An 18,874-nucleotide genomic window follows, 5' to 3' on the forward strand; every position below is an offset into this window, starting at 1 on the left:
GGGATTCAAATCTTGTTTTTCTTAATTCACCTTCCTTGGGCAATGAGACTATGGTACTACTGTAGCATCATACAGCAGAGAAGGAGGCCATTCGGCCCATCGTGCCTGTGCCGGCTCTTTGAAATTGTTATTTAATTAGTCCCACTCCCCTGCTCTTCCCCGTAGCCCTGCATTTTTTTTCCTTTTCCAGTGTATATCCAATTCCCCTTTGAAAGTTACTATTGAATCTGCTTCCTCCTTTCTGGCAATGCATTCAACATCATAACTCACTGCGTAAAACAAATTCTCCTCATCTTCCCACTGGTTGTTTTGCCGATTGTCTTAAATTTGCATCCTCTGGTTAATGACCTGTGGAAACAATTTCTCCACATTCTATCTGTATTGTGTATATTTAAAACAAAGCAACTTGTAAATACAAGCAGAGCCTGCTGGTAATGTACAGCAAGGTTTGATGCCCTTTTCATCAGAATTGTTTCATCCTATTTCAAATTTACAGATTTCCACTTAAATGGCAGTCTGTGCTAATCTTGTGAACATCCCACCAATCGGAGCACATGCCCTTTATCGCTATTCTGTCTGCTGCCTCCCAACCAATTTCCAAGAAAAAGTTGTTCAAAAAAGTAAAGTAACTTGAAAAAAATAAGGCTGTGAACCTAGTCAATCAAGGACAGCAGCTGCCCCTATCTACATCTTGACTTTGGGGATGATTAAAGAACACTATTTCTGAATGTCTGGTCTGGTGCTATGTACTTGTATTGAGCATGGGCTGAGTGATTGTCAGATTAAACATTCGTTTCGCTGCACTGCGGGCCAAAGCATTTGAGCTTGTCCTCCCTCAGCTCATAACATTGGCCCCAACACACCTTGAATAATCCTTGGACTATACCTCGTACACAACTTCAAATTCCACCAGCATTGCTGTAACTTCATTCATAAAAATGTTAACAATCCCCTTGACGAGTCCCTTTTTTTCCTTCTGAGAGCTCAGGTTTATAACCCGTAGCAACAGAGATTGATGTGAGCACCAGATGTCATTGCTTACCTGTTAAATTCACTTGCATAAAGATAATCTCTTTCTCTCCTCTTCCCCCCCACCCATATATCTCTTATGAGTTTCCTTTCCTCGCTTCTTCTTAGTCTTGCATAAAGTTTTCTGTTTAATTGATCCATTTAAAAAGTCACTCCGTAGAGACGATTATGGCAATATTTTTACTTGTGCTGCGAACGCAAGTTATTAAGTTATTCATTAATCTTCAGTAAAGCTAATATTAGAACAGGGGCCATGATCCCAAGTTCTACCCTGACCCTTCGCGTGCACCCCCCCCACCCCCCCACCATTTCAAACCCGACTTTCCAGCATTCCAATTTATAAATCTCAACATCATTTGGTAAAGTAAATGTTTTACTTGTAAATTATGCAGTAACCTCACAGATTGAGCACTTCGTATTATTCAGGGAGAGATCCCAAGCGCCTCTTGAAAGTCCTGCCAAGCTCCAGAGATTCCACTCTGGGCTGTGATGGATTGTCTTCCAGTTCTCTTTCTCCACTCTGCTCATTCCGTCTTGTATTGGTGTCGAGGCGACATCCTCGTGCTGTCACAAACGGGATCAGGCTGTCGTTTCTCATCACAAACCAATCATTTTTCTAACCCTTTGAGTGTAGGATGAGCTTTAATATGCAGCATGTATTACACAAACAAAGCCAGGCAATGCTGGAAACACTCAGCGGATCAGGCTGAATCCGTAGAGGGAGAAGCAGAGATAACGTGTCTGGTTGATTCCCAGCATCCGCAGTATTTTGCTCTTGTTTTAATGTAATGCACAAATATTGTTTGCTTAGCTTCTTGTGTTGAGTGTCACTTCATTATTTGCAGTGTTCTTTGGGAAGCTCCTAATTACAGAAAGAAAAGTGTAACTTTAACAGATGCTGCATAAATGTTCCTGAACTATAGAATGATGTGCCAGTTACATTGCATATGTGTCATTTTGTGCGAAAATCGTACACTAAACATACAATAGTGTGCTGCAGATTTTGCAATTGGGCACGGCGGGATGAGCCTACCTGAAAAAGGGTTGTCCCGCACCCTCTTGTATAGTACATTACCTATAATGTATTAATGCATCATGACTGGAGCATATTTCTATAGTAATTTCATCACTAGTCAATTGGTGTAATGAGCTCTGAATGCCTTTTGGTGTGGAGTGCAGTCTCATGCTTAGCAGTGTGCACAATGACTGTAATGGTTGCCTGAACCCAATACTGACCCATTTAGCGCAATGTAACAGGGCGTAACTTCCAAATGCTAGGTACAGGTATGAGCAAAACTACAGCAAACAGTTCTCCATCCGGTCACTGACTGGAGGAGGTGTGTGTTTGAGAGAGCAGTAGTTGAACAACTTTGTTCACTTTCAGTATGTTTGGTGTTGCCATTTTCTGAGCCAGGGAACTTGTTAGGAAATCACTAGTAGATTTTCTGTATCTTTAACAATTCCACTGTAACAATATAATTACCAGCTAAATCCAGCCGGTATTGTCTGAAGGTGATAGTATCTTTTCGCATTAACAAAGTTTCGCAAGGTTTTCTTTTTGAGGGTTCTCTGTTGCTGTGAAACACAGGTAGAAATATTTTTCACTGATATACCATGGGAAAAACAAATTGATGTCATTACCTTTAGCAGTGTGTTTGAGTTAATTGATGCCAGTGGCAAAATGCACACCCCTGAGTGGTGTTAGGTCATGCAAACGAGGAACTGTTCGATTTCTCGTCTGCACAGAGTCAATCTCAGCCACAGCCACAGCCACGACAATGTTTGGTGTCTCCTAGGAAGCAATAAATCACCTGAGATTGCAACCCCTGATAACTGGGAACGGACTTGTGTGTGGATCTCCAGTGAGAACAGGATTAACTGTGATACCCGGCAGAATCGAGGAGCCTGCCAACAGTTGTTGCCTAGCTTCACATGCACACACACAAGGGGTCACGTGGGTGAGGCACTGGAGGGTTATCAGCACCTGTGCAACTGGAGCCCAACATAAAATATTAGCTCAGAAAAGAAGGGAAGAAAGCAAAAAGAAAACCATCAAAAGAATAAAAACGTATAGTTTTATACTCTTACGATGCAAGAATGTCACCAGACTCCTTACCAGGTTCTGTACTGGCCTTACTTGTATGAAAATCAGCAATTCAATTTGCAAATGAATATACAGTCATTTAAGAGCACTGTTATTTTTCAAAACCAAAGCTGCTGTGACTAATTTCCTTTCTCTTCATATTCTCTTCCATGTCTTAGTTCTTCCTGGGAAATCAGGTACAGAACGACATAAATGTCTGATGTGTTTTACCTGTTGTGCTGTGTGCTGCGGGCCAGTAACTGCTGCTTTGTGGCTTTTAGACTTTAAACCAGGCGGAAACGGAGAGCCTTTTTCCAGTCTGTCGCCCGATGGCTTCTTTTTTAAATGTTGGGCATCTTTTGGGGTGTTTCTGCTGCTATAAAAGTAAAAGTTTGCACTGCTCAGTTTCCTTTTCATTGTTCTTCACCTTTTCAAATCGGCTGCGTAAAAGAAGGAGACGGTGTGGGGTTGGGGGAGAAATAATGCTTGCAACTGCCAAAAATGAGTGCTTGACATAAAATGAATGATAATGAATTGGAAAACAAAATCATTAGCAATATGATTTTTTTTTTAAATTCCCACTTTGGGTGAAACTTCTGCTCAAGTGTTTCTTGCTGCCCTTTTTGCAGTTCGGTGACTCTCAGCAGTTGCGGCTAGTCCGTATCCTGCGCAGTACGGTTATGGTTCGAGTCGGAGGAGGCTGGATGGCGCTGGATGAGTTTTTGGTGAAAAACGACCCCTGCAGAGGTAAGTTGTGAAATATACTTTGGTTTGGCTGTGCCAATCACCTGCTTCGATAGCACCAGCTCTTGCTGACTCTTCGCAAGATAATCGCACTCTTGCCTGTTTGCAATGTTAATGGAATTTCTAGCTATTTGTATAGTGAGAGAGGTACTTGAGGCAAGTGCGGTTTGAAACAGGCCATCAGTGGACCAGTGAGGAATGCGCCATGGTGGTAGAGTTGCCAACTGCGGGTGGATGTATTCCTGGAGGTTTCATCACGTGACCTCTCGCCTCCTACCGCACACTCCCGCCATTGATCGCCCAACGTGTCTCATAGAAACATAGACATTTACAGCACAGAAGGAGGCCATTTTCACCCATCGTGTTCACGCCGGCTGACAAAGAGCCCCACAGCCTTCGGTCAGCAGCCCTGAAGGTTACATATAAACCTATGAACAATGTACGGTGGCGGCTAGGTAAAGAGCATCCGGCCCAAACAGTCCGCCCCACACAACTGCGATACTCCATGTATCCCAACATTTTACACTCCATCCCACCTGTAACCATGTGATCTCCTGGGAGAGGCAAAAATAAATAAAAACCCAGGCCAATTGGGGGAAAAAAAACTGGGGAAATTCCTCTCCGACCAATCAAAGCGATCGAAACTACTCCAGGAGATCGCTCTGGCCGTATTAGATTCCCGGAAGTACTTACCATCATATCTGCGCCAGTCAACAAGAGGTTATCCAGTCTAAACCCACTTACCAGCTTTAGGTCCGTAACCCTATGGCACTTCAAGTGCCCATCCAAGCACCTTTTAATGTGCTGAGGGTTTCTGCCTCCACCACCCTTCCAGGCAGTGAGTTCCAGACACCCACAACCCTCTGCATGAAAAAGCTTCCCCTCAAATCCCCTCTTATACCTTCCACCAACCACCTTAAACCTATGCCCCCTCGTAATTGACCCTCCACCAAGGGAAATAAGCTCTTGCTATCTACTAAATCCAGGCTCAACATTTTATACACCTCAATGAGGTCTCCCCTCTGTTCCAAGGAGAACAACCCAAGCCTATCCAATCTGTCCTCATAGCTAAGATTCTCCATTCCAGGCAGCATTCTTGTAAATCTCCTCTGCACCCTCTCCAGTGCAATCACGTCCTTCCTATAATATGGTGACCAGAACTGCGTGCAGTCTTCCAGCTGTGGCCAACCAAAGTATTATACAATTTAAGCATAACCTCCCTGCTTTTGTAATCTATGTCTCGGCCAATAAAGGCCAGTATCCCATATGCCTCATTAACCATCTTATCCACCTGGCCTGCTACTTTCAGGGATCTGTGGGCATGCACTCCAAGGTCCCTTTGTTTATCTACACTTCTAAGTGGCCTACCGTTTAATGTGTATACCCTTTCCTTTTTAGCCCTCCCCAAGCGCATTACCTCACACTTCTCTGAATTAAATTCCATTTGCCACTGTTCTGCCCACCTGACCAGCAGATTGATATCCTCCTGCAATCCATGACTTTCTTCTTCATTATCAACCATATAGCCAATTTTAATTTCACCTGAAAACTTCTTAATCATACCCCCGACTCTGCTTCCTGTCTGCCAACAGTTCTCTATCCACATCAGTACATTACCCCCAATACCATGTGCTTTAATTTTGCACACCAATCACTTGTGTGGGACCTTGTCAAAAGCCTTTTGAAAGTCCAAATACACCACACCCACTGGTTCTCCCTTGTCCCCCTCTACTAGTTACATCCTCAAAAAATTCTAGAAGAATTGTCGAGCATGATTTCCCTTTCATAAATCCATGCTGACTTGGACCGATCCTGTCACTGCTTTCCAAATGCGCTGCTATTTTATCTTTAATAATTGATTCCAACATTTTCCCCATTACTGATGTCAGACTCACCCGTTTTCTTTTTCCCTCCTTTCTTAAAAAGTGGTGTTACATTAGCTACCCTCCAGTCCATAGGAACTGATCCAGAGTTGATAGACTGTTGGAAAATGATCACCAATGCATCCACTATTTCTAGGGCCACTTCCTTCAGTACTCTGGGATGCAGACTATCTGGCCCCAGGGATTTATCGGCCTTTAATCCCATCAATTTCCCTAACACAATTTCCCGCCTAATAAGGATTTCCTTAAGTTCCCTTTCTCACTCGACCCTATTTCCGGAAGGTTATTTGTGTCTTCCTTCGTGAAGACAGAACCAAAGTATTTGTTCAATTGTTCTGCCATTTCTTTGTTCCCCATTATAAATTCACCTGAATCTGACTGCAAGGGACCTACATTTGTCTTCACTAATCTTTTTCTCTTCACATATCTATAGAAGCTTTTGCAGTCAGTTTTTACATTCCCAGCAAGCTTCCTCTCATACTCTATTTTCCCCCTCCTAATTAAACCCTTTGTCCTCCTCTGCTGAATTATAAAATTCTCCCAGTCCTCAGGTTCGCTTTGCTTCGCTCAGTAGCCTGGGCTGCATTTCATCTGAGCCTGGGGACTTATCCACTTTCAAAACTGCTAAACCCCTTAATAGCTCCTCTCTCACTTTGTTTATTTCATCCAGAATTTCACACTCCTCCTCCTCGATAGCAGTATCTGCATTGTCCCTTTCCTTTGTGAAAACAGACGCAAAGTATTCATTTAGAACCATACCAACATGTTCTGCCTCCACACAGAGATTACTCTCATGGTCTCTAATAGGCTCTACCCTTTCTTTAGTTATCCTCTTGCTCTTAATAGATTTATAGAACAGCTTTGGGTTTTGCTTGATTTTATTTGCCAAGAATTTTTCATACTCTCTCTTAGCATTCCTAATATCCTGGAGACACTCCACCTCCCCACCCCAAATATAAAGTGAACGGGTCCCATTGGATGTTTTACCCAATTTTCCCGTCTCCAATATTTTTACAACTAATAAATGAAAATGCTCAGGGAAAATGAAAACAACATACAATTGATTTTACGGCTCCTATGATTCCCCCTGCCCCCCCCCCCCCCCCACCCGGGATATTGCTCGCAGCGGTGTCCTGCAGATTAATCTTTAATTCCTGGAGACTCCAGGCCAGTCCTGGAGATTTGGCAACCCTACATGTTGGTCGAGCATTACAATTGGCTTCAGTCGTAACAGGCTATGGGGGGGGGTTGGGTGAGGAAATCAGTCGGATCGTTGTCTAGTGATGATCTCTGGAAACTGTGCGTGTGGAATAGATCGGCCTCGCCTGCAATGTCCACCGTTGTGGTTTAGTAGCCAGTTGACACACTCAGTCTGAGCTCAAACTCAAAGAATGTCCACTTGGGTGAAAGTAGTACGGGTTGCCCGTGCCCTATACCCCACCAAAAGTCACCAACTTCACTGGAGAGGGTGGAGGAATTTATTGATTTGTAAACAAGTACATGGCAAAAAATGTAATTGGAAATCTTTATCAGCAAAAATGAAAGTTTATTTTGCACTCATGATTTGAGTATTGTGGAATAATTATAAGTTTATTGATGTTATTTGAAATGAGCTCTGAATTCTTTAAATGTTTTCTCGGGTGTTGGTCTTATCCAACATGTGCTTAGTCCTGTTTCCTACTAAAAGTTTATTCTCCATTTCCTTTGATGTGATGCGATCCCTTTATCATTTCTTCTAGTTCATCATCATGGGAGTAAAATGTTGCGTTCGGATTCAAACTCTTCAGTTACCAGTCAGTCTCCTATAGGTTGGCAATCCTCTGTCTCTCTTCCTCCTACCTGTGTGCTTTCCTATTCTGTATGGCTTAACCCTCCTAGCAGCTTACAGCAGGCTTTTCGTGTTTAAAAAAAAAACTGTAATCCAATGCGCTTTTAGTTTTTTTAACCAAATACAGAATGATCACCCATTTTGAAACGCATGTGAAGTTGCTTATATGACTTTTTTCTTTTACCCGCAGTAATACTCACTGCAAGTAAGTGGTCACCTTGTATGATATTATAGCATCCTCCTAAGTGGAATGTACACATCTGTTCTGCCTGAAAGTGGTGTGCTGTTTTCAGCTTCTGCACAAGTTTTTTGGAATTGGGTTTGCTTTAGTGGGTCCCTGGTTTTTTTGAACTGACTGCATGATGTTAATGGAGTCCGAACTCTTGCGTACTTCACAATATGAAACTGAACTGAAACCTTTGATACTATCAGAATTTTAATTTTTTTTCCTTTCAAATTTGCTGGGCTAATTCATGTCATGTTGCATACATACTCCAGCCCAAATGTTGAGTGCTGCTGTCTCAGGTTCTGTTGCTGGTATGGATAGGCTATCAATTCAGATTTCAGTATCGTTTCATCATCCTGTTACTACATTTTAGTCCTCCTGTTCACTTTTATTTCCACACTTCACCTTGTCATTGCAAGTTTGGTGCTGGATCGTGATGCAGCCGATGATTTAAATTTGAACTTTTGCTCCATTTCTTTCTTTCAGCGAAGGGCAGAACGAATGTCGAGCTGCGAGAGAAGTTCATTCTTCCCGAGGGCACCAGTCAGTCCATGGCTGCCTTCCGATCGCGGGGTCGGAGGTCACGGCCGTCGTCAAGGGCCGCTTCTCCCAACCGGTCAACTTCTAGCGCCAGTCCGAGTGTCACTGTTCCACCCGCTGCTACAAGTACTCCTCCTAAGGTAACGTTGAGAGCGACGCAATTCAGCTCAAGGTCCACCCTGCGATTACTTTTGTCCGTAGAGTTTAGCGAGCCTGTTACTTTAACCCCAAGTCATAGCTCAGGCTACTGCTTCTGTGTTAACGACTGAGTGTTGCTCCATTGCATTGTTGTCGCGATCTCCTTTTACATTGCTATTTTATTACATTACTGCCCATCTCATTACACTACCATAGCCGCCTTAACATTTGTTTCAGGTTTCTGTTATGTTGGGTTTTTTATGTGAGGGATTGGCTGTGAAGTTTTAGCCAGCGTGCATTCGCTATAACCCAATAACCCATCACAGGAAGCTAAATGCATGCCAGATGCCGTCGGTCACTGCACTAATCTCACTCCCTTTGACTCTTAATTTAAAAGAAGTCACAGGGGGTGGTTCTTCATCATTGTATTTTTAATTTTACTCCTCCATACTTACTTTTCCTCCTCCATGACACTGTTTATTCCTGATCATTTTATTTTATTGTCTTAATTTCCATTCATTTTCAATGTATCCTTGTTTCATACAGACACCCCAACATTTAATCCGCAATTATGATAAACCATGGTTGACAAACAGCAAAACATCAAGTCCTTATAAGTCACCAGAGTCCCCTGAACGCCGAATCCCATCTCCAGAGGTACAGTACGGTGAAGTACTCCCAGTCTAAGAAACCAGTAGTGGTCAATTTACTGTACATTGCTTTGGCCTTGAGTTTAGTTAGCTTTTCGTAGCCAGGGCTGTAACAAAGCTTTAGTGGCTTGGATAATTCTGGAAAGAATTTTGTGCTGTTTTTCAGGATTCCAAATTTTTTTTGTCTCTCTACCCTACATAATAATTTGTGATGTGGAAACCGAAACACAGTGGCAAATGGTGAACTTTAAGCACGCTTGTGAACCCCTCAGAAAATTTTCCATCGCCGTTCAAAAAAGTGGATTAAATCAGTTTACATAGCAACAGTGCACGCACTAAAGATGCAGCGACAGCAGTCCATGATTGAAGACCTTTGTACTTCAGTAATGTATTTTTAAAGATCTATTGCTGGAAATAAACATTTTGGACTGCGAGATTAGGTGACTGAAGTTAACCTTATAGTTGAAGTTCACTTTGCAATAAAAGCAAAGCAGATACAACCAATTAAGCGTTCCTTTTTGGTGGGAGGGGAAGTTGAGGGTTTGACATTTTTGATCTGTTAATGAAGTGGAGCTTTATCATTTGCATATTTAGTATGGGAGAAATCTGAATTCCACGGTCCAGGTTAAAGAATATTTCAAACTTTGAATCCTGAAAAAGAGGCCTTGTTACAGCCCTGTGATTATTTACTTAATCTGGAACACTAGGAAGTAGTTGAGATTTTTTCCCCATACTTCTGCTGAGCACTTCCTTTCCGTATCCTGACCTCTAGGATCTAGCGTTCATTTTTCCTCTCCCAGCCTTCTCTCTTTATAATGCCCTTGATCTCGCAACACTCGCTCCTCTTCATTCATTTCATCTTGTTTCAGTGTTCGGAGGGCAACATGTGACTGTCAGGCTTTCCGAAACGCTTTTCTCTTTTTCTTATCTCAAAAGCTTCTCTGCATGACCGAGCAGTTTGCTGTTTGCGCACTGCACACTGGGTCATCATTCTCTGTTACACTTTCTGATGTAGCTTCTGTGATTGCAGATTTCCTGGGGTTGTTTATTTTCTTCCTGAAACCAGTTCAGCATTGCACCATTAGATCTCTGCAAATACGTGGCGGGTGGGGTTGGTCAGGGGGCGGATTTCCACGTGGGTTCTCCTGATCTTCCGCCGCAACTTCGGTGGAAACCCAAGCCTGGCGGCACAGAGCAATTGGCCACATTTAGCCATTTGTCCCATTTCTCTGAGCGGTGGAGGTTGGCGGTGTCTACCAATCTTCTGCTGAAATTACATCCGCAGATCGAGAGAATCTCACAGAAATGCCAGGTGTATGGGTGTAAAAAAAATACTCAACTTAAAAGGGCGTAGCAGAAATTGCTTATCCTTCCAACTCAATTAGTATTTCGAACCTTCAGTTAAATATCAGTGTTTGGAGCTGTGTGTGTGTGGACCAGGCAGGACCTGGGTTCAGTCTGTACTGTGTTAGCTGATCATGTGACCAGTTGATGCGTTGTGCCTGGGCTGAGGGGGCAACAATAAGACAACTTGTTGCTCACTCTCTGGGACTGTGTGCTGGCAAGTGTGCACGTGTAAGCACGAAACAGAAAATGCTGTAAACGTGCAGCAGGTCGGTCGGCCTCTGTGGAAAGATCGCTCAGGTTAACGGCTTGGGTGCGGAGGATTCTTCAAAACCGAATTCTGAAGAAGGGTTCACATTAAAAAAAACATTAATTACCCATTTTCCATACAGTTGCCAGTTCACCAGCTGTGTGTTTCTCTAGCATTTTCTGTTTCTTGTTTCCGATATCTGCATCTACACTATTTTGCTTTTTACTTGTAACTGGCAGATGATGGCAAGATCAGGCTCCCATATAATGCCCCTCTCCCACAGTTAAATGGCCTTTATTGCCTAGACTCAAACATCAGGAATGGCTGCATGTTGCCAGAGTGCTGGTAGCCCATGGGGAACTGTACCCCAGCATGAAAAAGGACATGGGATGATGAATATATTATTGGAAAAATAACTAAAATAGCAGAGCAGGCTCGAATGGCCTACTGCCGCTCTTATTGCTTATGTTCTTAAAATTTGGTTTGAAATCTACTGGAAGTTAGAGTTCTGGATCCGTATGTAAAATACACTTGTGAAAACTACAGAGCTAGCTGTGCGAAGGCAACCCAAAGCTTCAGGTGCTGAATGTGTTGGTCACTGTCTGTTGTATATCAAACTATGAATCTGTGTGGTGACCTGTAGGTGTAGGTTAGCTGTGCATGGAGCAAGCTGTTTGTCGACAGAAAGATTAGCGTTGGGAAAAAAGCACTTGCATGGAGGACTGAGTGGTGTCACAGATCAGCACGGAGCAACACAAGACAAAAAATGCTGTAAAAGTATAGCAGGTCAGTCGGCTTCTGTGGAGAGATCACTCGGGTTAACGGCTTGGGTGTGGAGGATTCTTCAAAACTGAGTTCTGAAGAAGGGTTCATGTAAAAAAACATTAATTGCCCATTTCCTGCTCAGATGCCAATTCACCAGCTGTGTGTTTCTACAGCATTTTCTGTTTCTTGTTTCAGATATCTGCGTCTACCTGCTTGTAGTTTGAGGCTGAGATAGGCCAGTGGGATGAACGTCTCCTCTTGCAGTTGTTACGATCAGTCTTAAACTAGTCCAACTGCATCAAAACCTCTCCCTGCCGCCACGTTGGTGAAATTGAAATTTCCAAAATACTACAGCACGAGTTGCTCTTTGTACAGGTGTCCTGGTGGATTGTCACAGTCCCTGGGCTCCATCCAACCTGCAGGCACTTTTACATGGACAGTGTGCCACCAATGACCATCAGATGATACTCCTGCAGCCAGTGGCACTTTAATATCAAGCAGGTGAACTCCATTTTGTTACAGCCACTGAAGACCAATATTTCAGGGGTTACAGAGGTCAGAGTCTGCTGACTCTCCGCTCAAAGATAATAAGAAGGGGAGAGCAATGCTCCAAAGTCACGGACCTTGAATACATCTGGCCTGGAGTCTGGTAGCAGTGTAAAAATCGCTGCAGTCACCAGATGCATAGTGAGCATAAAGTCAGCTTCAAATGTAACATCATATGGGGGGGGGGGGGTGGAAATTGCAGTCGGAGGCTTCCTTCGTACGAATGCCTCCGACCCGAAAAAATCTATGAAAGTACCTGGTGGTCCCGGAGGAAAGTAGAGATCCCGGTTGGAGGCCTAGATTCGCTACGCAGTGCACAGGGAGATGACTTCGCGATACGTACGTACATGCTGGAGTCACATGTGCCTGGACCACCAATCACAATCCAGTATTCTCATTGATAAAAATGGGAGCTCTGTTTGTCTGGACTCCCATTACTATCAATGAGAAAAAAATCCTAAAATACTGAAACGCAGCATAATAAATAAATTAATTAAACACCTTACATTTAAAATTCATTGTAATTAAATGTTTTAGAAAAAAATATATTTTTTGGAATTAAAAATAAACTTACCTTAATGGACAGGGTTTTTAATGTGAGTGTTTAAATTTAATTTTTATATGTTTTAAAAGTCTTACGCTGGTAAAAGTAAGCTATGTGCCTGCTTTTACCAGGTGTAAAAATTTGAAGGACATTCGCTGGGCATGAGATGAGCAAATAGCCCAATCTCTCCCGCGCGGATGTCCTTCTCCCAGGGAAGCGGAGGATCTGTACAGAGAAATCTTGACAGATCGGAAAAGCCGGTTTTTGGCCCTGAAAACTGGCTTTTGCGAGACCTTGCCGGGTCCGTGCGCACTCTGTCCGGACTGAGCGAGGCCGGAGTTTGTGGCCCACATCTCGGGGCTGTGTTGACATTAAATGAAGATCAGCGAGTGTGATGCTGATGCCCTACTTATATTTCAGAACAACTTGCATTAAAATATAACGGTCCCATTGTGCTCAATGTGGGACAGATTGGGCAACACTGTGGATGTGACTTTGCAGCAATATATGCACGCATGCAGTTACCCTGAAATCATGTCTGATCTTCCAGTTCTTTGTGCAGACCTTCCGCGATGCTGGGGAAAACCCTTTTCAGACCAGCGATGTTAACATGTAGTTGGACTGTTGAGCTGGGCTTTGAGTTCAGCCCACCTGAGGCCAGACTAAAATAGCCCTTCACACAATAGCCGTTCCCCTTTGCAGACACTGGTGCTTTGCTTTTTGAAAGCAGGGATCAAAGCTACTCATTAGGTGTGGTGTATCTATACCCTGCCTCAGAAGGGATGTATGACGCTAGTACTGTTAAAGCACTTCCTCTGCAGACTGTTGAAATAAAAATGAGGTTTAAAAATATTTCCTGCCACTTTGACATTCATTGTGTTCTATGAATGGTTGTAAAGTGTGTTAATGGAAGTGGGGGGCGAGAGGAGGGCTGGTGGAATCACAGGGGTGTCTCGGCTTGTCCCTTTTAAGAGGCGTTTGGATAGAGTCCTGTCCTCTTTCTTTTCCTGCACAGTAAGGGTGCCCCCCAGTGGTCACCTTTTAGGTTATTAAATTACTTTTGTTACCAGTCCCTCTTCATCTTCTCCCAAACTCGAGAAGCTTTGTCACTAAAGCTCAGAACACTCGGGAATTATTTTTGTCTGTTTACTTTAGGTATTTTAAACCAAGTAAAATGAAGGTCAATTATTCGACGTTCTTTCTCCACCATGACTTTGCCATGCATGAGAATTCCAGGAAGGGAAAATGGGAACCAAGCCTCCAAAAGCAGCCTTCTATTACAGGACCGAGATGGCCACAGCTAATAACGAATTGAAGTCATTGAGCCGTTGTTCCTCCTGCTCCTTTATCTCTGCAGTAAAAAGGCCTTCACGCTCACATCCATTTCTGGGACTGCAAGCAAAGCTCACGACTAAGTGGGTGGTTAGAACATCTGATTATTCCAATCAGAGCCCTGCGACAATTTATTTTAAACCTTGGCTTGTGCTATATAAGTTACCGAGGTTTGCGTGACGCACAGTGAGAAGCAGAGAAAAGACAGATTGTTCAGTGTCATTCTTTGATCAAGGTATTTCTGCATCCCTCACAGAAGATAAATTCAAGTAAAGTGTGCTTTACTTGCTTTTACAACAACAGCTTGTATTTTTATAGCGCCTTGAACGTAGTAAAACATCCCAAGGCGCTTCACAGGAGCGTTATCAAACAAAATTTGACACCGAGCCACATAAGGAAATATTAGGACAGGCTTAGTCAAGGTAGGTTTTAAGGAGCATCTTAAAGGAGGAGAGAGAGATGCAGAGAGGTTTAGGTAGTGAATTCCAGAGCTGAGGGCCTTGGCAGTTGAAGGCACGGCCACCAATGATTGAGCAATTAAATTCAGGGATGCTTAAGAAGCCAGAATTGGAGGAGCTCAGAGGGTTGTGGGGATGGAGGAGATTACAGAGATAAGGAGGGGCAAGACCATGGAGAGATTTGAAAACAAGGATGAGAATTTTAAAGTTGAGGTGTTGCTTAACCGAACGCCAATGTAGGTCATTATATTTATTTTTGGTTATTATATAAAATGATATTTGGTTTATAGTTATGGTTGGGTTTCTGGGGAGCGGGGCTCAAACACAGACCTTCTGCATGCTGCTCTCTCCTATTTATCTTAACTTCCTGTTGCTACTCCAACTTAAGGCTCGGTGGGAATCTGCGATTAATTGGGGAATAGGAGGGAGCCTGTCTCTGCATTGTTTCTGATGTCATCTGTGGCTCAGTGGGTGGCACTCTCGAATTTGAGTCAACAGGTTGTGGATTCAAGCCTCAACTTGAACACAGGAACAGGAATAGGCCATTCCGCCCCTCGAGTCTGTTCCGAGTCAGTAAGATCATGGCTGATCTGTGTCTTAACTCCATTTACCTTAACCCCAGATCCCTTAATACCCTTGGCTAGCAAAAAAATCTAGCAATCTCAAGATTTAAAATAATGAATTGAGCTAGCATCTATTGCTTTTTGTGGGAGAGTGGTCCAAACTTCTAACACCCTTTATGTGAAGAAGTGTTTCCTAACTTTGCTCCTAAATGGCCTGGCTCTGATTTTAAGGTTATATCCCCTTGTCCTAGACTCCCACCAGCGGAAAATATTTCTATCTATCTTTTCAATTCTTTTCAAAATCCTAAAATTTTAAATCAAATTACCATTCTATATTTCAGGGAATACAAGCCCAGTTTATGTAATCGCTCCTCTCAGCCTTAGAGCCCTGGTAACATTCTGGTGAATCTATGCTGTACTCCTTCCAAGGCCAATATATCCTTTCTAATGTACACAGTACTCCAGATGTGATCTAACCAGGGCTTCGTATAGCTGCAGCAAAACTTTCTCCCCTTTTATATTCTAGCCCTCTAGATATAAAGACTTAAATTTTATTAGCCTTTTTAATTATTTTTTGTACCTGACTACTACATTTTAGTGATCTGTGTACATGGACCTCTAAATCTCCTTGGACCGCCACTGTTCCTAGCTTTTCACGATTTAAAAAATAGTCATATCTATCCTTTTTTGGTCTAAAATGGATGACCTCACACTTACCTGTGCTAAAATTTTGCCCGCTCACTTAATCCATCAGTGGCTCTTTGTAATTTTATGCTCCCGTCTACACTACTTGCTGTGCCATCAATCTTTCTGTCATTGGCCAGATTAACTGGTCATTGCCTCATTGTTGTTTGTGGGAGCTTGCTGTGTGCAAGTTGGCTGCAACATTTTCTACATCACAACAGTGACTACAATCCAGTCGTAATTCATTGGGTGTAAAGTGCATTAGGAGGTCCTGAGGTCATGAAAGGCGCTATAGAAATGCAGAAAACAAAACGGCAGATGCCAAGACCATAAAGATTGTGGGACTGCTATGTACCTGGGTCTCTGGATCACCTCCCCCATCCCTCTTTATATTACAGTGCCATTGACATTGGGAGAAGTGCACAGCTGCGTTCTCCTAGTATGACCTTTTCTCTCCCGAGTTAAGTTACTTACTGTGTTAATTAGCCAGAAGTAAAGGTTAATCCTTTGAAGCAGCAGGAAGATATTACATATTCTCTATCCCAAACAAATCATTATTCTGACATTCACATGCATTAATATATCTTGAGCAGTAAATTAGAAAGAAAATTGACAACAAATCTGATCGTCTATCGGATATAGCCAGTCACTGCCAAGCTTAACTGATGTGTATATAATTCCTTGTTAAATTGTGCTTGCTGCGTAGCCTAGATAAGACAACATCAAAGGCCTGATATACTTTCATGCTAGGAATAGAGTAGCTTTGTGGGAAAGGGATCAACATTTCAAGAAGTCCTATGCATTATCCAGATTTTATCGATCTACCATACCTCAAAAATAGCTGCACCTCAGCAGGAAAATATTAATCCAGTTCTCTATGTAATGTGATCTAGGTGACTCCCATCCAGGGAAGCAAACTGCGACCACCTGGGTATCTGTCAGGAAAGAGTTTTCACTCTGGAGACGAGAGCAATATAATACCAACGCCTCCTTCTAGGGGGAGGTCACAAGTAACGGGTGAGTGTTCTATGGTGATTGTAATCTTACCGGTTTCTATGTTCATAGAATAGACTTTGAAGCTTGCCAAGGATGATACCAAGCTGTATAAAGTTGGAAGGTCCCAGGTTTGATGTCCGAGTTACTTGAGCTCAGTCAAACTAACAAAAGAAGTGTTGTAATGGGCCTGAGCATGACTGAACTAAAAGAGGGGAGAGGAGGTGGGGATGGAAATCAGTCTAGGTTCCCGATTCTGATCACTGCCCGCTGACATCTGTTTAGCAAAATGCATGTGGATGAGAACAGGATTGTATTGAGCTAAATTTCTCTCCACAGTTGAATGCGCTCCTGAAGCCCCCTTTCCCACCGCACAAATGAACAATGATCACGTGGGCATGTTGCTGGTGGGTGACTAGCACCTGTGGAACCATCCCTCAATCAACAGTCAACGCCTTTCAGGGCAGTGGGTGGGAGGGGCTTCTGAGCTCCTGGCAAAACTGGGAGAGTTTATCAGGAAATCGTGGGCTAGGTTTTCACAATTTTACAATACATGCCAAAGGGAAAAAATCTGTTAAATTTCCTGAAGCGAGTTTCCAAATCTGCATATTTATCTGCTGTGACCAATTTGTCTCAATCGCTTCCCTTTGTGTCACTTTTAATGCAGGTCAGAGGTGTTGGTAAATCTGGTGCAAGATTATTTGAATCTTATAATTGCGGGTAAAACAAAATTTATTTAACTTGAGTTGCGTGTATAAATAAATAAATATATATATATTTAAAATTCTAGCCCTGGAGTCAAGGAAAGCCCCAAGTCGCCCCACGAGCCGAGCAGGAAGCAAGACCGGTAGCAGAGCCAGTAGTCGCCGTGGGAGCGATGCTTCCGATTTCGACATTTCAGATATCCAGTCTGTGTGCTCGGATATTTCAGAGACAGTACCTGACGCTAGCAGATCAGGGTCACGAGCAGGATCTCGGCCATCTTCAACGAAACCTTCGAAAATCCCGACACCGTCAAGGAGGTCCCCGGCGGCTAGCAAACTGAGCTCGGCCTCCAAAAGATAGTGCGATCGACTGCGTGGCACTCTCCATGTCTTTCGATAGTACAGTCCTTGGGATGTAAAATATTCTGTAGAATCTGTTGTGAAATATTGCAAGAGGTGGACTTTTGATGCTGCAGAATGGCCTTATTTGTGTGTTTGTCTTGTAAGGTATGTTATTTTATGTGAATAATTATTTTGTTCATTTTTTTTTTGTTGATGCCATATCCTCTGGGGGGAAAATTAAAAAGAGCTTTTAAGAAAGATATAAGTTAAACTAATATTTTTACATGGTAATGTGGAATTAGGTAACTATCGCTGAAAGCTGTTTCTGAATGTACTGTTGAAAAAAACAAAAAATCCCAGGAACGTGTCTTGTCAATAAGCAGGCAGATGACTCCATGGTTTGCAAACAGCTCTGATTACCTCATGCACAACTCAATGAGGCAATGCTGAATTTTGTTAAATAATCTTTATTTTGCTCGGAAGCTGATTTTTCTCAAATTAAACACAAAGCAAATGTCTGTGTCCCAGGTGAAAAGGGATGTAAAAAGTCAATCAGCACTACCTTAATGTGACAAACTGAATTTACTCTCAACTGTTTAGTTAACACACTTACGCCGGCTGTTAAGACACTTTAAAAAAAAAAAATTAATAAATCCTGCAGCATTTTTGTGCCATTTTATTTAGCTGGGATCAAACTGCCATTGTTAAAAACTCCCCTGCCCTCCCCACAAGTCATTTGTACTAATGATAATTAATATATAAGTATGAAGTGTGTTGATGTCAATGTGAAATTTTCTTTTGCTTGAGTGGAAGATAATTGTACCATTGATCCCATTTTGTATTAAAGCAAAGTTGCTTGCAGTATGTCGCAAACTGAATCATCCCTACTTGTTACTTTACAGCAATCCTTCATGCAAGAACATTTCTTTCTTTATTTAATAAAGCAAATGGTAATTTACTGTAGGCTTATGGCAGTAAAATGACTGACCTAGAAGGGTTTCTTCCAAATGCTTATTAAAGCATTCTTTTCAGACTACAACAGTTTCTACTCTGTGCTTCACTTCGTCCACGCCAAGATTGCAGATTTGTGATCACTGAATATACACGTGAAGCAACAACTTGCATTTATATAGCACCTCCAACATGGAAGTGTCCCAAGACGCTAAGGGAAAAAAATTGGACGCTGAGTGTCAAAGCGGAGAACTTTTCAGAGGGGCTTAACGGAGGT

General features: G+C 42.6%; 1 protein-coding gene across 5 annotated transcripts in view; it reads left to right on the forward strand.

Moving 5' to 3' along the window:
- The window catches only part of dst (dystonin), a 647,938-nt gene extending 629,419 nt beyond the window's left edge, over positions 1-18,519 (forward strand). For 3 of the 5 annotated variants that reach the window (XM_070884881.1, XM_070884882.1, XM_070884878.1), the window contains 7 exons: positions 3,292-3,309; positions 3,742-3,859; positions 7,479-7,547; positions 8,280-8,473; positions 9,018-9,128; positions 16,501-16,624; positions 17,391-18,519. In XM_070884881.1, coding sequence (XP_070740982.1) covers positions 3,292-3,309; positions 3,742-3,859; positions 7,479-7,547; positions 8,280-8,473; positions 9,018-9,128; positions 16,501-16,624; positions 17,391-17,665 — 909 coding nt within the window. In that variant the 3' untranslated portion in view covers positions 17,666-18,519. The remainder of the gene's footprint in view (positions 1-3,291; positions 3,310-3,741; positions 3,860-7,478; positions 7,548-8,279; positions 8,474-9,017; positions 9,129-16,500; positions 16,625-17,390) is intronic. The other 2 variants (XM_070884880.1, XM_070884879.1) reach the window with 2 other exon arrangements.
- Positions 18,520-18,874: the final 355 nt, after the last annotated feature.

This window comes from Pristiophorus japonicus, chromosome 7, assembly GCF_044704955.1.
Source record: "Pristiophorus japonicus isolate sPriJap1 chromosome 7, sPriJap1.hap1, whole genome shotgun sequence".
Classification (NCBI taxonomy): Eukaryota; Metazoa; Chordata; class Chondrichthyes; family Pristiophoridae; genus Pristiophorus; species Pristiophorus japonicus.